The following is an 18,888-nucleotide window of genomic DNA, read 5'->3' on the forward strand; positions in this document are numbered from 1 at the left end:
ACGCTGACAAAAAATGATATTTGTCATATTACTTATTGAGTAGAGTAAGGGTGCAGAGAATTTCTGATAACTGTTTTGCTTCACTTTCCTGAGTATATGAAAGGGTTAGGGTAAGTTGAGTACATAAAATATTTAATTAAATGTATTATCTACATGTCTTCAAACAGAAGACATTAAAGAACAGACTCATAATTATAAGAGGGGAATACTATTCTAGACCACTCAACAGAATCTAGACAGACTCTTCTGCTGCCCCTTATGCTTCTTGTGAATGAATGGATGAATGTGTTTGCGTTTTACATTGCACAAATACAATACAATTCACCCTTTAAAATGAACATTTTATTGTTATTTTTTAGATAACATTTATATTCAATAATCAGAATTTGGTGAAAAATGCAGAAAAAAATTAAAAATATCAACACCATCAAGATTCTAACAATTACCCACACAATCCCGCTACACTAACATGAATTTGAGACAAAATTCCCATTGCACAGCAATGGTATCTGATATACTGAACACAACCTATGTAAAGAGCTGTGTTTGCTAGGTTACACATACCTTATCACAATCATAGTTGTACCACCATTCTGTCTGTCTGTCTGAATTCAAAATCATTAATGAGATGGTGTTTTTAAAGTGCTTGCATAAGAACTGTCACATAACCTTAGACAATTGTACTAAAATCCAAGTTAGGCACTTCTGACCAAGACGTATTGAAACCCTTAACCTTTTATAAGACACAATATATCAACTTTTATCAAGTTTCACATGATTTCACCCTCAATGATTTGTCAAGAACCTTAATAGACTTTATAAACGGTTTACAATGGTTCATAAAGCTACACCAAATTTAGAGTGTGATGAATGTGTTGTTCCAGGACTTTTGTTTAAATCTTCATGCACTTCATGCCCTGAGCAACACAGTGGATCACATGATAGGGTAACTGGCAAGGTTGGCGATGCCACAGAGATTGCCACGGTTTCGTGCCATGAGGATGTACCCTTTGTTGCCCCAGCTCTCACTCCAGCTGTTAAAAGAGAAAGATCAAGACAAAGGAAACAAGAAAGAAAAATAATAAACTGTTAATGCTGTTTAAAAAATAAGTTATGAATAAAAGTTCATTCTTCGTTGATTCTTTTAATTTTGTACACATTCTGTCACATAACTACATGACTAAACATATTCAGGTCAACCTCAGTTGGTATGGTCTTTGAGCTTGTAAAAGTTCTGTAAAAAAAACAGTTGTGGCCATCTGATGCTATCCCACTCTTCTCACCTGTTCTTAACAATCCAGTATTTCTTGCCCTTGGGGGTGACCCCATAGCCGACCGCAAGCACGGCATGATTGATGTCATCCTTGTTACAGTTGCGGTCATAGTACACACCTAAGTACAGTATGACAGAGAAAAAGAAGAAAAGGGATGTAAAACCACTGATACGTGATAAATGTGATCCAAATTAATCTAGCATCAACTAAATGAATAGGACAATGACAAGGCAATTTTCAAATCCTTTTTTCTTGACTCCACATAATGTTTCACTTCTTTATTAGTACAATGCAATGCCCATCTTCTTCTTTTAGCACTTCAAGGCTGAACAAACAACCCAAATTGTGTATGCGTAAATAACCTTTTTGGTAGAACTGGAAAGTGGAGAGGGTGGCATCAATGCCCACAGACACGGGGCCTACTTTAGCCACAGCTACAGTCAGTGCTCTCTCATTTCCCTCTGGGATCTCCTTGTACCCGCGGCATGAAGCAGTCATGCCAGACACGTTGTAAGCACATGTCTCGTCCTAAGAAATAAAATATACGAAAGTCAACATTCTGAAGCACTTGAATCACGAGACACAGAGCAGAGCACACCACAGTTGTCACTTCCCATAACTGACAACAGTAATGTAGTCCATGGGTAAATTAAGCCGTTAAGATCTGCTGAAACAGATACTGATGTGACAGCTGAATCACATTTCCCTTTTTCCTGTGCATTTACTTTACTTGACAAGCTGAGATACACGCACAGTCACATGTTTCCCTGCCCCTTCTGTACCTGGCCAATGTATGGGTAGGCGGCCTCTGAGTCGATGCCTTGGTTATCCCTGACGTAGTTGAACGCGTTGGTCATGTAGCCTCCCCCGCAGCCGTTGTTTTCAGTGACACAGTCCACCAGGTTCTGGGGGCTGAGGTCCACCAGTTTCCCTGTGGTCTTCATCAGCTGACCCTCCAGGGCCCCCACAGAGCTGAAGGCCCAGCAGGATCCACACGAACCCTGGAGGACAGAAAGAGTCCAGTGATTGTATTTTTATATTGTATATTATGGCCATTTTATATTTCAGATTCTTTATTTTTATTCTAAAATGTACATACTTAGGATTAGTGAGACTTTACATTTACATTAAGTCATTTAGCAGACGCTCTTATCCCGAGCGACTTACAGTTAGTACAGGGACATTCCCCCCGAGGCAAGTAGGATGAAGTGCCTTGCCCAAGGACACAACGTCATTTGGCACAGCCGGGAATCGAACTGGCAACCTTCAGATTACTAGCCCGCTTCCCTAACCGCTCAGCCACCTGACTCCGAGGACTTTGTACCTTTAGTATAGGTAGACCACTTATTTAAGTTAAGATTCCTATATGATGAGTGTATACACCTTCCTGCCAAAGTAAATTCCTTGTCTGTGCAAACTTTCATGGCGATTAAAACCCATTCTGATTCTGATTCTGATCAGTCCAGAGGTGTGTTCTTACATCTGGCCACTAGAGGGCACCCTTTGACCATTTCTAATGGTCTGCTGACCCTTTAGGGAATGAGCATGTTTTCTTTCATCCGTCCTTAGCCCATGTTCCTGCAAAGGCTCTCCACCCGAGTGGATTCATGTTCTATTCAACACAGTCCCTTCCAGACTCTTTGTCAACCGACTAATCTAATGTGACCTTATGTTCATTATTTGCTATAAATATTTGACTAATTGGCATTTCTTGCCAGTAAGAACAAATTAACTCATATTTAACATGTGTTCTTAATGTACCACAGGACTAATTACTCCTGTTTATGTAAACAATGCCTCACTGTCCAGTTAGTTCCGAATGAGTCATTACTTTTCATAATTAGCAACATCCTCTGGTTGCCATAACAATTTGCAGTAAATCTTGTTGCAAAAGGGCAGATTGTGAGTTTATTATAAATGCAATAATTGAATACCTTTACTGGAACAGGGGTGGTTTTCTAAACACAACACCAGAGGAATGTTTATGCACCTATGCTTCCTCATTGTTACTCAATAATTGTTTTGGTTCTCATTTATCGGTGCCCGCAACTATGATGGCGCCTCTGATTTCATATAAAGTAGCTTGGCCAGTTGTGTTGCCATTATTGCTTTATGAATCTACAGGTAAAATAATGAAACAACAATGAAATGTCGAGACAAATTTAGAAACAAAATGGTGAGATTTCATGGAGAATCACTAACCTGGTTACTATATTTATCCCATAGTATTCTTTTCATTATGTCAGAATGAAACCATGACTAGCAGAAATCCTGGAGAGGAACTCTGAGAACTCTGACCTGGTTTTTGACAGGGGTCACCATGCCTTTCCTGCGGTAGTCAATGGACTTGGGGAGCCTTTCCACAGTGTTGTCAGGAACAAAAGTGTTGCCTCGGTCCCGATTCAAAGGTACCTGGAGACCCATCATCTTCTCAGCCACCTCTTCAGATGTCTGGAGCGAAAGAAAGGGTAAGGATATTATCAAACAAGCTTTTTATCGTGAAATGTGAATGATACATTTACACTGTAGCAGGAAGTGTCAACTCACCATGTCTCCTAAGTTATTCATTCCCAGTTCATAGGAATGCATGCCAAGGGCAGCTTCCTGGTTGTGGGCCTCAATCATGCGCATATTCTTCTCCCAGATGGCTCTCCGGATCCCTTCCTCATCCTACCATGGGACACATAAACAGAACTTATCGGTTGGTCTTATATGAGTAGTATATGCCTGGCATAGTGATAGAGGGAATGAGCAGACATGGCTCAAGCTTAACGAAATGGCGGAGAGGTTAGGATTGAAGATTTGATTGAGGAGTTAGGAATAATGATTACATGCGGGGCTTAGCCATGAGAGAGTGCTTTCCTGTGTTCTGAAGAGCACTGAAGAATGTGCTGAGCTTAGATTAAACAACACAGAAAACACACACACACATCCTTCCTGCCTTCACCCAGCTGTACCTGGCTTCATCCTGTGACCTAATGCCCTCAAAGTGAGAAGGCAGTAGATAATACCACAAATGCTTCATAAGTCCTTCCCAAAGTCAAGTACAGTTCATTTCTGGTGGACTTTAATACCTATCTCAGAATCTGGGCGATAGCACTTCAATGCCTACATTCTGAGCTGAAGCAGACTTTCCACATTCAAAACTGTTTGTAATAAGTTTGTGCTGGAGGGTCGATAGTTATCATAGATGGGCAGGCAGACAAACAGACAGAACTAGATAGTGAGATGGGTGGAGAGGCAGATACTGACCAGGCCATTGTACTCCTTGTTATGGGTGGTCTTCCAGTTCTCCCATTCAGTATCCAGGGATACCTCATCCATTGGATGGGCCAGGGTCGAACCCAAGAGCAGCAGCACGCAACCACACAGCAGCATTCTTGGAAAATAGGCCTGCAGTTTTGTTTTAGACACACAACTGTTTCATAATCATGAATTACGCCAATTGAAAACCTGGACTCAATTCTAGTGAGCTGTAATGTCAATGCCTTTGCTGTTTAGAATCAAACAGGTTCGAATCAAAAGATCGAGATTGAATTTCTAAATAATTGAATTTCCAACTGAAAAAAAGTCAGTTGTAAAGTTTTCATAACATTTCCAGCATATGGGAAATCCCTTGTATTGTTGAAATCGAAACAAAATTTGGCTACGCAAATACAAACTACATAGGCCTACAGTTTACGCCGACTGCAAATTCATAATGCGTATGACTCTTAAAGAATAGCTTGTCTATTAGCCTAACCATGACTAAAAGTTGACAAAATGTTTTTTAACAATCGTTTTTTCTAGAAAATACTAAGAACACTATATCGTATATGAGCTTCCCAACAATTAATCGGCAAATTCTACTCTAACAAAAAGCCGAGAGAAAAAGAAAGCTGTTCTCAAGAGATGATGTTTGCAATGGACCTACAAATATTTTCACTGAAAAATGAGAGATGTAGCATTACCTTTGTATTTGGAGAGGAGTTGGGCAAAGTCTTCTGAGGACTTCTTTCTAAGCACTGAAGTATAGGTCACTATGTGAGTTTTTTATATAGCTTGGAATTTGAGGAAGTACGACGGTAGCTCCAAGTTTAAGGGGGATTCGGCTACATCTGGATTCACTCAGCCCAAAAAGGCGATCAGATGATGTCAGGTGTCACATTTCACGGGAAGCCTTCAAAGCCAATTTTTCAGGAACTACATTTCCTCATTCTTTTACACGCCTTTTCATATAGGCCTACTATGTCTACGCTAAGTATAATCACCAGGGCTCTTAAGTTCTATCAAAAGTTACAACTTTTATTACCATACCTGTCAACTTTTGATACCAAAAAACGGGGAGGGGGGGGGGGGGGCAGGCGTAACCTATGCCTGCACCTCGTCCATTCATTGTATATAGCGGAACAAGTTTATGTTAATTCTCAGCGTGAGAAATACAAGGTGTTGCGTGAGAGCGTGAGAAAGGGTTGAAATGCGATACCTGAGAGCCTTAATCACGGATATACAGTAGCCTATATGGGAAGATGATAATTACAGACTATGCCTCGAGGAATCAGTTACTGTCATATAGTCAGTTTAGTTTGAATTTGAGTGCGTCTTGTAAAATCTGATGGTCCACCAATATTGTAAGAAATAACTGATTAATTCACAGTTTATTGGTATTATTTTAAACGGCTTACGGTGTCTAACCATGGGGGAGAGAAACGAGGCAATTCAGGAATGGGTGAGGTTCTCCTATGTTTGTATGACAACTGATAAACTTCCCTGTGTTAGTCAACCCCCTGAGGTCCAGTGGTAATGTGTCAGGGTCGTGTGTGAACACTTTGTCATGATGTTTAAGTCTGTTCAGACATGACACAATTGCATGCTAAATCCATCTCTCTAAATGAGTATGTCTTGTGACATACTGTATACTGCAGCAGTATGCTGTGTGCATATTAATCATATGTGTATCTCAATGAATGAGGGCCTATGCTGTCACAAGCTGCAGTTGGGCTGGTTTGCGGGATCTTTTGTCTTATCCTGTAGATATCCCGTATATATAGCGTTACGCCTTCGGCGAGCACAACCATTATCCTCTCACATATATATTATTATTATTGTTTATTTTCGCGCCCCTAACTTAAGTTACTAACGTCACTGCGTCACTAACGTCACGAAAACACGCGTGACTACCTGTAGTCATCTGTTAACTTGGGGGATAGCTAGGCTAACTATAGCTTTACTGCAAGGCAGCTGCAGAAACGTCTCAAGCAAAGAGGCCAGGGTGATAACTATTTACTCATTTTACTTTGTGATGTGAAACACAATTGTGAAATGTAATGTACAATATTAGCTGATATTATTAAGGAAGTAGGCCCACATCTACTTTCGGAAACGGTAGTCTACTATTTCACTGAAGCTTTAGCATCATGACATTAGCCTCTGTTGCCCGGGCAACACATACTACAGTGGTCTATGATGCATCTGTTTTCAATCGCTAAAATAAACATTCCTCACAAATACATTTTCGTTGTAGGATTTATTATGACATTACATTACAAGTAAACGATTTGTTGGTGAAATTATCATTACCTGTGTTTCAAACCAGTGTTGCTCACTGCAACGCTCTGTAGCCTACGCGAGACACACTACAAAAACATCTACACAGCTGTTAGGAAGTCAAACGGCGACAGAACATGTTTGGGAGTCCCCTTACTTAAATCAAAAGTCTTTCAATAGGTGAAACTATCTGACTACTAACCTGAACTTCATTGCCACAGCCTAAACTTTGTCAATCTGTTCATGAAAATAATTAATTTCAGCCTAAACCGTACAACGGAACGTTAAATCGAATTCAACCAACCACAGTGATTTTGAAGATACTGTATAGGAATTTAATCAAAAAGTGGTAAGACATGTATAGGTGTGATGGGGGAGAGGGGCTCCTAGGAGGGCTACTGTTAGGCTACTGTTGGGGTTATGGTCCCTTTTAAATGAGAGGCAGTTAGAACCGAAACTGTACTGTACTGTAGCTAGTGGTACGTGCCAGTGGAGCGAGTGGTACGTGACAGTGGCTAGTGGTACATGCCAGTGCCTCTACTGGCACCTAGTGGTACGTGCCAGTGGAGCTAGTGGTACGTGGCAGTAGCTAGTGGTAAATGCCAGTGCCTTGAGTAGCATGTGAGCCGGAGAGCTGCAGTTTCAGGACCGCAGTTTCAGGACCGCAGTTCTAGGAGACTAGCTACTGTCACGTACCACTAGCTCCACCGGCACGTACCACTAGGTGCCAGTAGAGGCACTGGCATGTACCACTAGCTACTGTCATGTACCAGTGGAGGCACTGGCACGTACCACTAGCCACTGTCACGTGCCAGTGGAGGCACTGGCATGTACCACTGGCTACTGTCACGTACCACTCGCTCCACTGTCACGTACCACTCGCTACAGTACAGTACAGTTTCGGTTCTAACCGCTACTGTTTTAAATGTTGTCTAATAAGAACATTGTTGTCAACATTCCGTTCTCCAGTCTTTTTGCCTAATCCTGAGGATTGGGGATAGGGTTAATGCATACATTCCTTCTAATGAATTGCATAAATCATTTTATTGAATGATTAATTGGTTAAACTATTTTATTAAATGTTCAAATAGTTTCTATTGCTTGCTTCATTTTGTGTAACTATTTTAACATTGTGCCAACCAACCCCATATTGTGTGCCAACCAACCCTGTGAGGGGGCTGGTTGGCCCAAATGCACAACATGACTTTAATCACAAACCACCACATTTTAGAAAATATTTGTGTACTTTTAAACATATTTAATTATAGCTTAGACCATAATGTTTCATTTGTTGCTGGTTACAATATTCTAACATAAATGATGCCAAAGAAATATTGCAGACAGTGAAAAGTGTGCCAACCAACCCCGGTCTCCCCTATGCATTTTTATATAAAATATACAGACATATCAGTTGTAAAAATTTCATTAAAAAACGGACCCCTGTGCAACCGACTTAAGCAAGCACACCCTACAATTTCCCCAGAAATTGTACCCTCTCTAGTTTACATTGTTATGTTGAATGGACTGTATTAGCACAGTAATATAACCCATTTGTTTGCATGTTTACAGCCTTTAGTCTTTTAAAGCTGCAATATGTAATAATTTTAAGGAAATTCGAATATGAGAAACAGCGCATACAATTCTTGTCTGAAATTATGTGCTTTCCTCCAGACATAAAATGAGACAAGAAGGAAGGCTCACCTTGCTTGGTACGATCAGTAGCCACTTATGATTTGTCTGCCAGCAGGACACTTGGAGCATCTGACCACTGGAGTATACCAGTTTAAGCTCCTTTAAGAGTCTTACTCCAGGCTGTTTAATACAGCCAGCCACTCTATTTAATGAGACTGCGGCAGTAGCGGAGATAGCGTGGGTGCTTGGGTGCGGCCGCCCCAGGCAGGGGCGTAGCCAGGACATTATTTCTGGGGGGGCCAGCTCTGGCCAGTCTTTTCTTTGGGGTGGCACTTGGTTTTAATTTTAAAATGACTTGGTAGCAGAGGGCCCCGTGATGAAGCTCCGTCTCCACTGTACTGAGAGTCTAGCTCCGCCCCTCATTTCTCCATCGATCTACCAGTGCCCACCCCCCCATACATTAGCTACAGATGGTTGCAGTAGATTTGTGTGTATGTGTGTGTGCATAGACTGGGCCTACTCAGTAGAAAAACTACGAATGAGCTATTCTTGCACACATGCATGTATGCGTTTCATTACAGTTGTGGGCTCTTATTTGAACTGTAATATGTTAAATGTACTGGACATTGTTGTAACTGCTGCATGTGTGTGTGTGCTAACCCTAACCCCTAACAGTTATTGATTTATAATAATCAATTATAATACATTATCATTTATCATCTCCGAGGAAACTAGGCGAGGTCCAGTTAAGCAGGAGAAAATAACACAGTGTCTTTCACTGTAGCACACATCTGTTTCCTGTTTCCTGGTGTACCATTACTATACACCATAAAACTGGAAGCAGAACACTTCCTGGATCCTTTTGTACCATCATATGACCATCCTCGTGACTGAGTCAAGTAACGACCACTTCAGCTAAACTGAGACTTTAATAGTGTAACCAAAACACTAATCTTGCATCATTGTATTGTTTTTTTAAGTTAGAAAAAATATCTGTCTATCTCTATTTACATATATATCTGCATCTATGGTGTACATGGCCACTATGTTTGTGGTTTACACCATTTTAATTCAATTTAATGTGTATATAAAATTGATATCTGCTCAGCTATGTTCATTCAGATCCTCCCAAATGTACTGAAAAATATGGAATGCTTTATCCTGCTCTGAACTGTGTGCATTTTTCACTGACCAGTTCAGAGATTAATACATTAAACACCAGAGGGTTTAAAATCCATGTTTTCATTCCAACAGATTATAATGTGTACCCTATTTCAATCCAAGCCGAATCTTGTTTTTTATTAAAGGAAAAGCTATTTGTTTTTCTCTTTTGATTTGCGAATGCTTTGTACTCTATGCTCTCCCTATTAATTGTGTTTAAGAGAAAATGGAAATTCGGAAAGGCAGATTGTGGAACCCATCCCCTCATATTGGGATAAAATAAAAGTTTGGTTTGGTTATCGTCAATACCATAGGCCGTCTGTATCGGAGCAGGGAGCCAGAGGGCAAGATTTACTCAGGTAGATGCAAGCCAGAAAGTACCTTAAAGTAGGGTAGGAATGGACATCTTACAACAAAGCGGTTCAAGAGAGATGTTCTGGTCAGAACCAGGGAATATTTTCATCCCCAGGTGATCTCCCACCAAGAGACAAGCTCAAGCAAAAGGAAGTGAGGCAGAATAGGACTGCAATTCATTTAGAGGTATCCCTGTGAACACTAGCATATTTTGAGACATTGTTTAGACTTTTCATGTCTGCCTCCTTGTGGCATCAAGACGGTCATGCTTTAAAAAGGGGGAGTCAGGTGGCTGAGCGGTTAGGGAATCGGGCTAGTAATCTGAAGGTTGCCAGTTCAATTCCCCGCCGTGCCAAAATGACGTTGTGTCCTTCACCCTACTTGCCTCTGGGGAATGTCCTTGTACTTACTTTAAGTTGCTCTGGATAAGAGCGTCTGCTAAATGACTAAATGTAAAAATTGAAAGAAGTAGGGGCACCCCGGTAGCTTACTGGATACGTGTCTGTATCGTGTAGACTGAGGCCTCATCGCAGCGGCCTGGCCTCACATCTGGCTTTGGTCCTTTGCTGCATATCTCCACCTCTCTCTCGCTCCCCACCTTTGCTGTCAAACTTCACTCAAAGTCTGTGTAATAAAGCATGACAAATGCGGATCTCTGCAGGAAGCTATATGATGCAGCTGCAGTTTTTCTTAGTTTCTTTTGTACCTATTTCTCAGATCACCATTGAAATTCTCAAAACTACTTGTTCAACCTGCCCATCATCCAGTCATTTATGCATATCATAAAATAAATTACTTATTATTATGAACAAATTGACAATGCTTTTGTAAATTCATGCAGTAGTTCATCCACTCACCCCATAAATGACTTATTGATTGCTTGATTGACAAAAAAATTCAACAGCTGTTTGTATTGAGTCGAGATCAGTAAAACCCGCTGTCTTGGAATCTCTTGTTATTTGGCATTATCAATACGTTTTTTCAGACGATGCACACGTCCCTATTTTTCTTTAAAGGACTAGTGCTCAGAAGAAAAGGCACTTCCTATCATGCAGACAGGGTGAAAGACCGCATATTCACCATTTTTGCCATGGTAAATCTGCCAGGTGCTAAACTATCTTCAAGTTTGCTCTTTAGGGATTAGTGGTCTAACACGAGAAGCGTTAGAGGAAGTGATGTTTGCCACATGGTTCTGTCTCCAACCATATTTTTAGACTGGGGTCAAACTCTGTCGTGATAAGAAAATTAAATGGGCAGGGAGACCGTGTCTAAGTGATATTCACTTTATAGCTGTGCCAATAATCTAAAGTAAAATACTTGAGCACTCTGCATTATATGGGTCCTTATTAAGGAAGCCACATGAGGAAACAGCTGAGGACTCAATGCTTTGATACATGGACCAGTATTAGTTTGACCTTTGGAACTCTAAAGAATTCAATCTGAGTTTAATGGCCAAGTAACCTTTTCCACATAAGATGCCCGGTTTGGATTGCTTTAAGTTAGTATCTGCAATATTTAGCATGGTTTGTTGAAAACCAATGTGTGTGAAAAAACACAACGCATACGAAAAATATATAAATAATAATAAAGCGAGAAACAAAAAACAGATGAGGTGTGTTTAACAATGTTAAAAATGATACATGTCCAATCCATGAAAGAGCAGTAACTTCCTGGACATCCTACAGTTGTCCAAACACAATGAATTTTCTCCCAATGTCACCATCAGACACATCACAAAGTGTTTCAGTGATATCCCTATGTGAGCAGAGGACTTGTGTTTCTTTACCTTACCTCACCTTGGAGAGAGGAGTGTGCGTTGTTTTGGTTTTCACCCTCTTTTCATTACGTAAAGAACATTTACCAATGGATTCAAGCCACCCAAAACAAATAATCCCCACGTAAGCTACATGGTTACAAAAACAAGTGCTGGCCCTTGTCCAAGCCAAGACGGACCAGATGTCTGTGGCAGTCACTACAAAAAGGAAGCCCTTCAAAAAAAAACTAATTCTTTAGTTGCAAGACAAGCAAAATAAATGGGAAAATGATCATTTGAAATAAATCGTGTATATGATAAACGGCCCAGATATTCTTTGCATTGTTTTCAGAGGGAGACTAAGGTGAGAGGATTCATTATATGTTTGTCTTTGGTCATGCTCAAAATGAATAAGTCAAATAAATGTAGTATGTAGTAGATATATAGGGCAGTTTTTTCAATAATTGAGTTTGGAGAAACTAAACTTCTCAGGGACAAAGGTGAATCTGTCTAATAAAAGGGAACTAGCTCCATCCTTTATTCATTTCAGACATCTTCCCCCCAGTGGCCAAATCTAATTAGACTGCTTTGGGTTCCCTCTGTCATCCCAAAACTCAAATGGATAGAACACAAAGTACAGACACAGATACAAGGTTACTCATATCCTTTTGTACAGACAGTACATTATACTGTCCAAAGTACAATGTGTACTGTCAGCTATATTATGTCACCAGTGTGCACCACTACAAACAACACTAACATATCTCAAATGCATTTTTGATCATCATCCCATTTGATCTGGATGCTTGATATAATATGTTCCAAAACAAACTCTGACAGAGCCCCAGGCAACCTCCCTCAAATTAACACAGCCATGTGTTGTGTGTTGCTAAACTCCATAACCTTCTGCACCTGCCTCGGTTTCAGACTCACTTTTCCTCTCTTCAGCTGGCAGATGCTATGTTCTGCTTCAGGGAAGAGAAGAACTGCAAGCCTACCCTTCTACAACAAGCAAAGACTGGGCAAGCAAATGAGGATTCATTAAAACAGATTGTGAGGTTGTTCCCCAATCTACTGATTACTGGTGTCAACATCACACAATTACCATGTCAACTGATGTAGCCTAGGTTTGTTCTTCACTTTTGCATGTTCTTATGTAAATTAAAATATAATAGGACATTAGAAACAAATCCACAACAACACATTCGATCTCCTCTGAATTGTGTTTCAGGATTGTGTTTACACTTTGCATTGTCAATAAGGACAACTTTCAGTGAACTGGCTTCCTGCAAAGGCTTACTACAACAAGCCTTTAGTTCTCCATTTTAGATTCAGCTGGTGATCTAAATCCGGATATTTGGCTGACCCGTGCACATTTGCCCATCATTCCCTTCAAATGTCGCTGTGCAGTAGTAATGTCCTGTCCTGGATTGGTTCCAGCACTTACTCAGTCTGCTGGATAAAATCACAAATCCTGTCAAAGGACTGACAGCACGGGGAGTTTGCTACCATGGACGCGTATGTTGCCATTTGACCATGTTTGTTTTTAGCATTTCAGTAAGCTGTCCATTCATATAGTTAGACAGGTTGACTTGCTTGTAAGCTCAGTAGGATGCAAGGACGCATCACTAGTACGCGTGCAACTAAAGAGAGAGCAAGCACGGGGCAAGAAGGCGGGCCTCAAAAAGCGTCAGAAGTGAATAAAGAAGTCGACCTAAATAATTTTCAGTAGCGTAGGCTAATTATCTAAACCCCCTCCCTTCCCCCGAGGATTCTGCAATAAATGAAGAAGGTGATGAAGAACAAGGACAAATTAAATTGCGCGGCGTTTCAAAGCAGATGTTTCAAAGTATTATAGGTCATCAGCAACTGGACGAAATGCGTATTCGGAAGAAAGTATTTTGATTGAGTAATGTTTAAACGATGACAACTTGTGAGTAATGTATTGAAGTCTATGGCAGGTGAGTTTCTGTATTCTGTATTCTAGCCCATAATTCACTCTTCAAATTTAGTTTTTTTGTTGTAGCTTTTTTGAGACTTATTGTTGTAAGCTAATGTAGGTTATAACCAATTTATTTCTTGATAGCTACGCCTTCCTAAACTTCGCTTCTGTTCAGTAAAAAAATAAAGAAATAGGGGGCACCTGTGGACTGTAAAATAACCTATTAAAGTTATGACAACGTTTATGAATTTTTATATATTTCAAAAAGGCTACTAATGTTTGGGACAATACTCATGGAGAAGCACACTAGCGTTATAGGCTAGTGATCCTGGATTTGTACAGAGACTTGCTTAAACTAATTCCTGCCACAGCTGTAACCTCATGTAATCTTCAGAGTGCGTGCCAAAATTGTGACTCATGTTCATGCTGTAGACTGATGCATGTTTCAGTGTTAATCTCCTGTACTGTCTCTAGTATTGATGGAGCTTGGTTACTATTTTGTAAAACACAGGTTAATTGTGCCTAAAGGTACATCCGTTTTAATTGTCAAATAGGTGGATTGAAGTCCTGTTTATTTTGAAATTGAATTACGCCTATAGGCAAATGCCTGTCACAGGTCACATAGTCCCTCTATCAGAATGTTCTAGCATTCCTGATTGTATATAATGTTAACATTCTAATCAGCCATGGGAATTAGCAAGAATAATCAAATCCTTCAAATGATACAGGAACATAGGTGAAAGGTGTCAGATATATGATGTAACCTACAATATGATACTTTCAGTTAAAAGATGTTATTGAATATGATTGAGGGCATCGTGTGTACGTTCTGCCTAGATGACAGATGAAAGCAGCAAATGACAACCATGAAGTGCAGCCTAGCGGTGGGAGCAGACTCAAGACCCAGTGAGAGGGCCAAGTGGAATATACTTGGAGATGAGCCAAATGGGCAATTTAATCTAGGTGTCTAAGGACACTATTTTAGTCTCCATGTTGTATAAAATTTATACTGACATTTGAATATACTGTATGTTACTCCTGGGCCTTAAGGAATGAGGTAAATGGCATTTTCTTGTTACCAGTGATTTTGTTTTCCATGGTCATTGTGTACAGCCAAGCTTTAAAATGGACTGACTGATAATTCGACTGTTTTGGGAGGCAACATTGCTTGCAGGCGCAGGCCATTAGGAATGGAATATCTCATGGCCGTCTGTCCAGTTCCTGCTTTTACTAGCCCATCTCTGGCCCTTAATAACAGGCTTATCTACAAAGCATTGAACCTAAAACCATTTAGAGAGTCTTGCAAGCCCCCATTTTACACTCGTAGTTCGAGGGATTAAGACCATGATTTGGCTGTGAAATAAAAGAAAACTTTTTATTGAGGATAATGGACTTTTTTTTCACACCAACTTGTAGGCTGGCAGTTTTTAATATAAATTGTTTTTTTTCTCTCTCTTTTTTATATGTCATTCACACAGTGTGCAACATAACCTATTTGGACGGATTGAGCAGAAACAAGTCTAACCAGGACAATGTCTGTTCCCTGCAGCATGTTGCTGAGCATAAACAAGTCTAACCAGGACAGTATCTGTTCCCTGCAGCATGTTGCCTGCTCTTCACTCAGGCACTATTCAGGAAGTAGTGCTCATTTGAAGTTCATCACTGATTTAGCCCTTCATAGCTAAATACCGTGACTTAATATGCATTAGGAGAATGGTATAAGAGTCAAAACATGAGGACTTAAATGGCATAGTCCTAGGGATTATGCCAACGAATGCCTTTGGCCTCATACTGCAGGAGTTTGCAAACCGCTCTGGGACTTGTATTCAAACACATTCTCTTATCAACCTTAATTAGATTACGTCAACTTAACTAGTTATGTTTGCATATATTATTATCAAAGGCCAATTTATTATGTAAACAAAACAATACAGACTGAAACACAAGCCCAAATGAATTATTGACGCAAGGTCACTACATTAACAGTGACAGCAGAGCATAGCATTGCGTGGGACTCTAGTAGCACTCCAAAGGCTTTCAATTACTCCTTACAGAGACGGCTCTGACACTTCAGCTTAAGCATCATAATAGCTGGTTCCCTCAATGGGAATCAAGGTTGGATTGTGAAACGCTCCGATCAGATTAGCAAGCAGCCCGTAAAGTGTGCCAAAGACAAAAAGCTCCACCTGTCTAGTAATGTGGGGGATTATGCATTTGAGGGCTTCTGTGAAAAATGTAGTACAAGCTTTTAGGGACACCAAAGTAGCGTAGCCTACATATTCATAGTATACTATCAGATATAGCCTTGGCCCAAACACACAAGTTATAGGATAGAATATAGATGGTGTATAGCATGGCTCCAGATATTTTCTGGCGAAATCATTTTAAAATGATGAAATGTTCGTATGTGATTCAGTTTGCTTGAATATGTTTAAACACCCGTCTTTCACTGTCAGACATATTTCTTTCCCCTATTTCACCAGTGAACCTTGATGGATCCAGCCCATCAAGGCTGTTAGCTAAAGCGACCTAATTTGTCATGTCACATCAGAGCTGCACTAAGACTAATTCCCTTTTCTCATTTATTTGGGCTATAATTAATATTGCAGACAGTGCACTTTGTGCAAGCAGTGAATTAACTGTCTCCTGCTTGCAATACAGAATTGTAATACAGGGTACCTTCCTACTCAAGTCTCTCATTGAAAAGAAAGATTGGAGTAGGCTTGTATCGTGACAAATGTAGGCTTTGAACCTATTAGAATCTGTCTAAGTGTGTAAGAACACACACCAGAACACATTAACCTCCAAACTCTCAAAAAGCCCACACCGCCATACAAACTACATTGATGCGTTTTTTTCACAAACCATGAAGTATATGTGCGCACACATACACTGTACATATGCCACTAAAGAAAATATAGCCTTAATTAACTTTACAATGATGCACTTATTGTTTGCATTCATCTTCCAAAAAAACAAGAAAAAGAAAGAAGGCCACAGAGGCAGTTTACAGGGAATCTTTATGTGAATTATTTATATTTATATAAAATATATATAAATATTTATAACACTTTCTCCCTGCTTCTCCTGGCTGACCCAAAGGAAAGAAAGGCATAGTATAAGTAAGGGATAATGCCCGACGAGGTGTACATTATCACCTGATAATGGTCACCCTTGCAGCCAATCAGAATCGAGTATTCACCCAGACCATGGTATAAGAACTACAAATTGTACTGATATTTCCCTCAGCCTAGCAGCTGTTCTGGTTACATACCTTTTAATACACACTTGTAAAACACTGGTGATCTCAGAGGCTGCTGCATTGTAGCTATTGCCATGGGCAATAAATAAAGTATTTCGAAGACACACACAACACAAGAAACCATATACAACACGCACAGAGTACTGTACATAGACAATCATCAGTCTGAGCGTATGATCCTGATAGTTGTTCCATTTCAGCCATGCTAATTGTGGATTTGAGCCAGGCCCTTGTCTTTATCAATCTGAAAGGCTAAGAATAGCATGTAGGCAAGGGTTAGAAAATGGAGCCGGCTTTCACTGAAGTTTTTTGTGTAACCCCTTTGGGGGATCCAGAGGAAGAGGTGTGTGTGTGTTAATGTGGGATTGATGCTTGCCATGAATGTCTGCTTTGGATACCCATCACGATGCTCCAAGTGAACCCAAAATGTTCCCCTCCTTAGAGTAGGACAAAATACAGTTTGTCTTGAAGTCAGTCAGTCTAGGCATCTTAAGAGATTGGAACACAGAACACCTATAATTTCTGAATAAAAATTGAAGATGGTGCTTAGGTTTTTCTTCAGTAGATGGACAAATATGAGGAATCTCAAATTGACCTTTGCGAGTCCATAATGGGTCCTTGGCTGTGCAAGCCAGGCAATGCTATGGTTTACCACTCTCTGATCTTTGGCATCTGTTCACTGTTTGATTTAACATGATGAGAGCTAGTCAGACTTGATGAGTTTTGTGTGATAATGGAAAAGGGGAAAGCAGAGCATGGAAGTCTTTCAAAATGTAATAACATTGGGAAGATTTCCAAAGCCCAAACATTATGACTAGATCCCCTGATGGATTGTAGTTAATGTTATATCACATTTGCTCAGAAATTGTTTGCCTTTGGTGGTGATTTGTTGTATAAGAGCTGGTCACTGCCTAGGTTTGGACAGATTTGGCGTTATTCAAAAGTTTTACTGAACATTGTTACAGGTAAAAAAGGCACTGTGCCATGAACCTGACAAACTAAAACAACAAACCACCACTGGGTTCAAACATTGATCTAAAATTAGAAATTAATTTATTCCCTCACTTTCTAATTTGGCAGGCAGGGTCAGCTCCCGCTGTGACCCTTTAGGTCATTGACTGCAATCTAGTTTGGTGGTGTTTGTGGAGCATAGAAGGAAGAGGAATCCCATACCGCTGTGGTCAGAGGGCTCAGAGACTGACAACCCTGGCACATTCAGACACTCACCAGCCTGGGACCTTGCACACCTGCTAGTCTCTGTCTTTCGCAAGTCGACATCGGGGGATCAACACGTTTAATTCGTGTGAGCCCTCCCCAGTATTACATACAAAGTAAATACGGTGTTAGAAAGGCTGGGGGGAGGGGAGGTGTTCCAAACATTTGAACCCAAGTGGTGGATTATGAGTCAGTGCTTCCAGTCTCTATAAGAACCAATTGCGTGAATAGCAGGGGTGACACAAGATATTGGTGCTCTGGGACTGTTGGCACACTCTGGCAGATGCACTCAGTGAGAGCAGACAGAGAGGAGCTATCTGTTAAATTGTGGGCCCTGAGAGATCTCCACCTCTACAGGTTTGACAAAAATTGTATATTTCTTACTAGACATACACATTTTGTACTTGAATCTATTGTTTACTGGATTGATTAATAACGTGCATCAAATGTAGATTTTTGATCTGGGATCTATTATAGTGGTAGTGTTTTTTTGTCACTAACCAAGGGACCAGCCTTGTTTTCCTTAGATTTTACTTGAGTTCATGTCTTGAATTTATGTGTTAGAAATGCAATAAATGAGTCAGCTCATTTTCAACCATCGATCTCACAACCACAGTGACAGACACAGCTTGAGACAGTGGACGGTCGTTTTTTAATTTAATTTCTATTTTCTAAAATGAAAATAACAAAACTAGACCTAATTTTTGTTTTGGATATTGACATGCAGTGCAAGTAGCCTGCTATCGCCAGACCAATTAGCAAATGTATA

General features: G+C 40.2%; 1 protein-coding gene across 1 annotated transcript; it reads right to left on the minus strand.

Annotated features, from left to right (window-relative positions):
• Positions 1 to 324: 324 nt before the first annotated feature.
• Positions 325 to 5,369, minus strand: ctsk (cathepsin K). The gene is made up of 8 exons (XM_067237943.1): positions 5,225 to 5,369; positions 4,527 to 4,667; positions 3,822 to 3,944; positions 3,573 to 3,725; positions 2,057 to 2,275; positions 1,637 to 1,802; positions 1,284 to 1,392; positions 325 to 1,034 (listed from the first exon to the last, which is right to left on the minus strand). The coding sequence occupies exons 2-8, from the start codon at positions 4,650 to 4,652 to the stop codon at positions 935 to 937; spliced, it is 996 nt and encodes a 331-aa protein (XP_067094044.1). The 5' UTR covers positions 4,653 to 4,667; positions 5,225 to 5,369; the 3' UTR covers positions 325 to 934.
• Positions 5,370 to 18,888: the final 13,519 nt, after the last annotated feature.

The sequence above is a fragment of the Osmerus mordax genome, chromosome 6 (assembly GCF_038355195.1).
Source record: "Osmerus mordax isolate fOsmMor3 chromosome 6, fOsmMor3.pri, whole genome shotgun sequence".
Lineage (NCBI taxonomy): Eukaryota > Metazoa > Chordata > Actinopteri > Osmeriformes > Osmeridae > Osmerus > Osmerus mordax.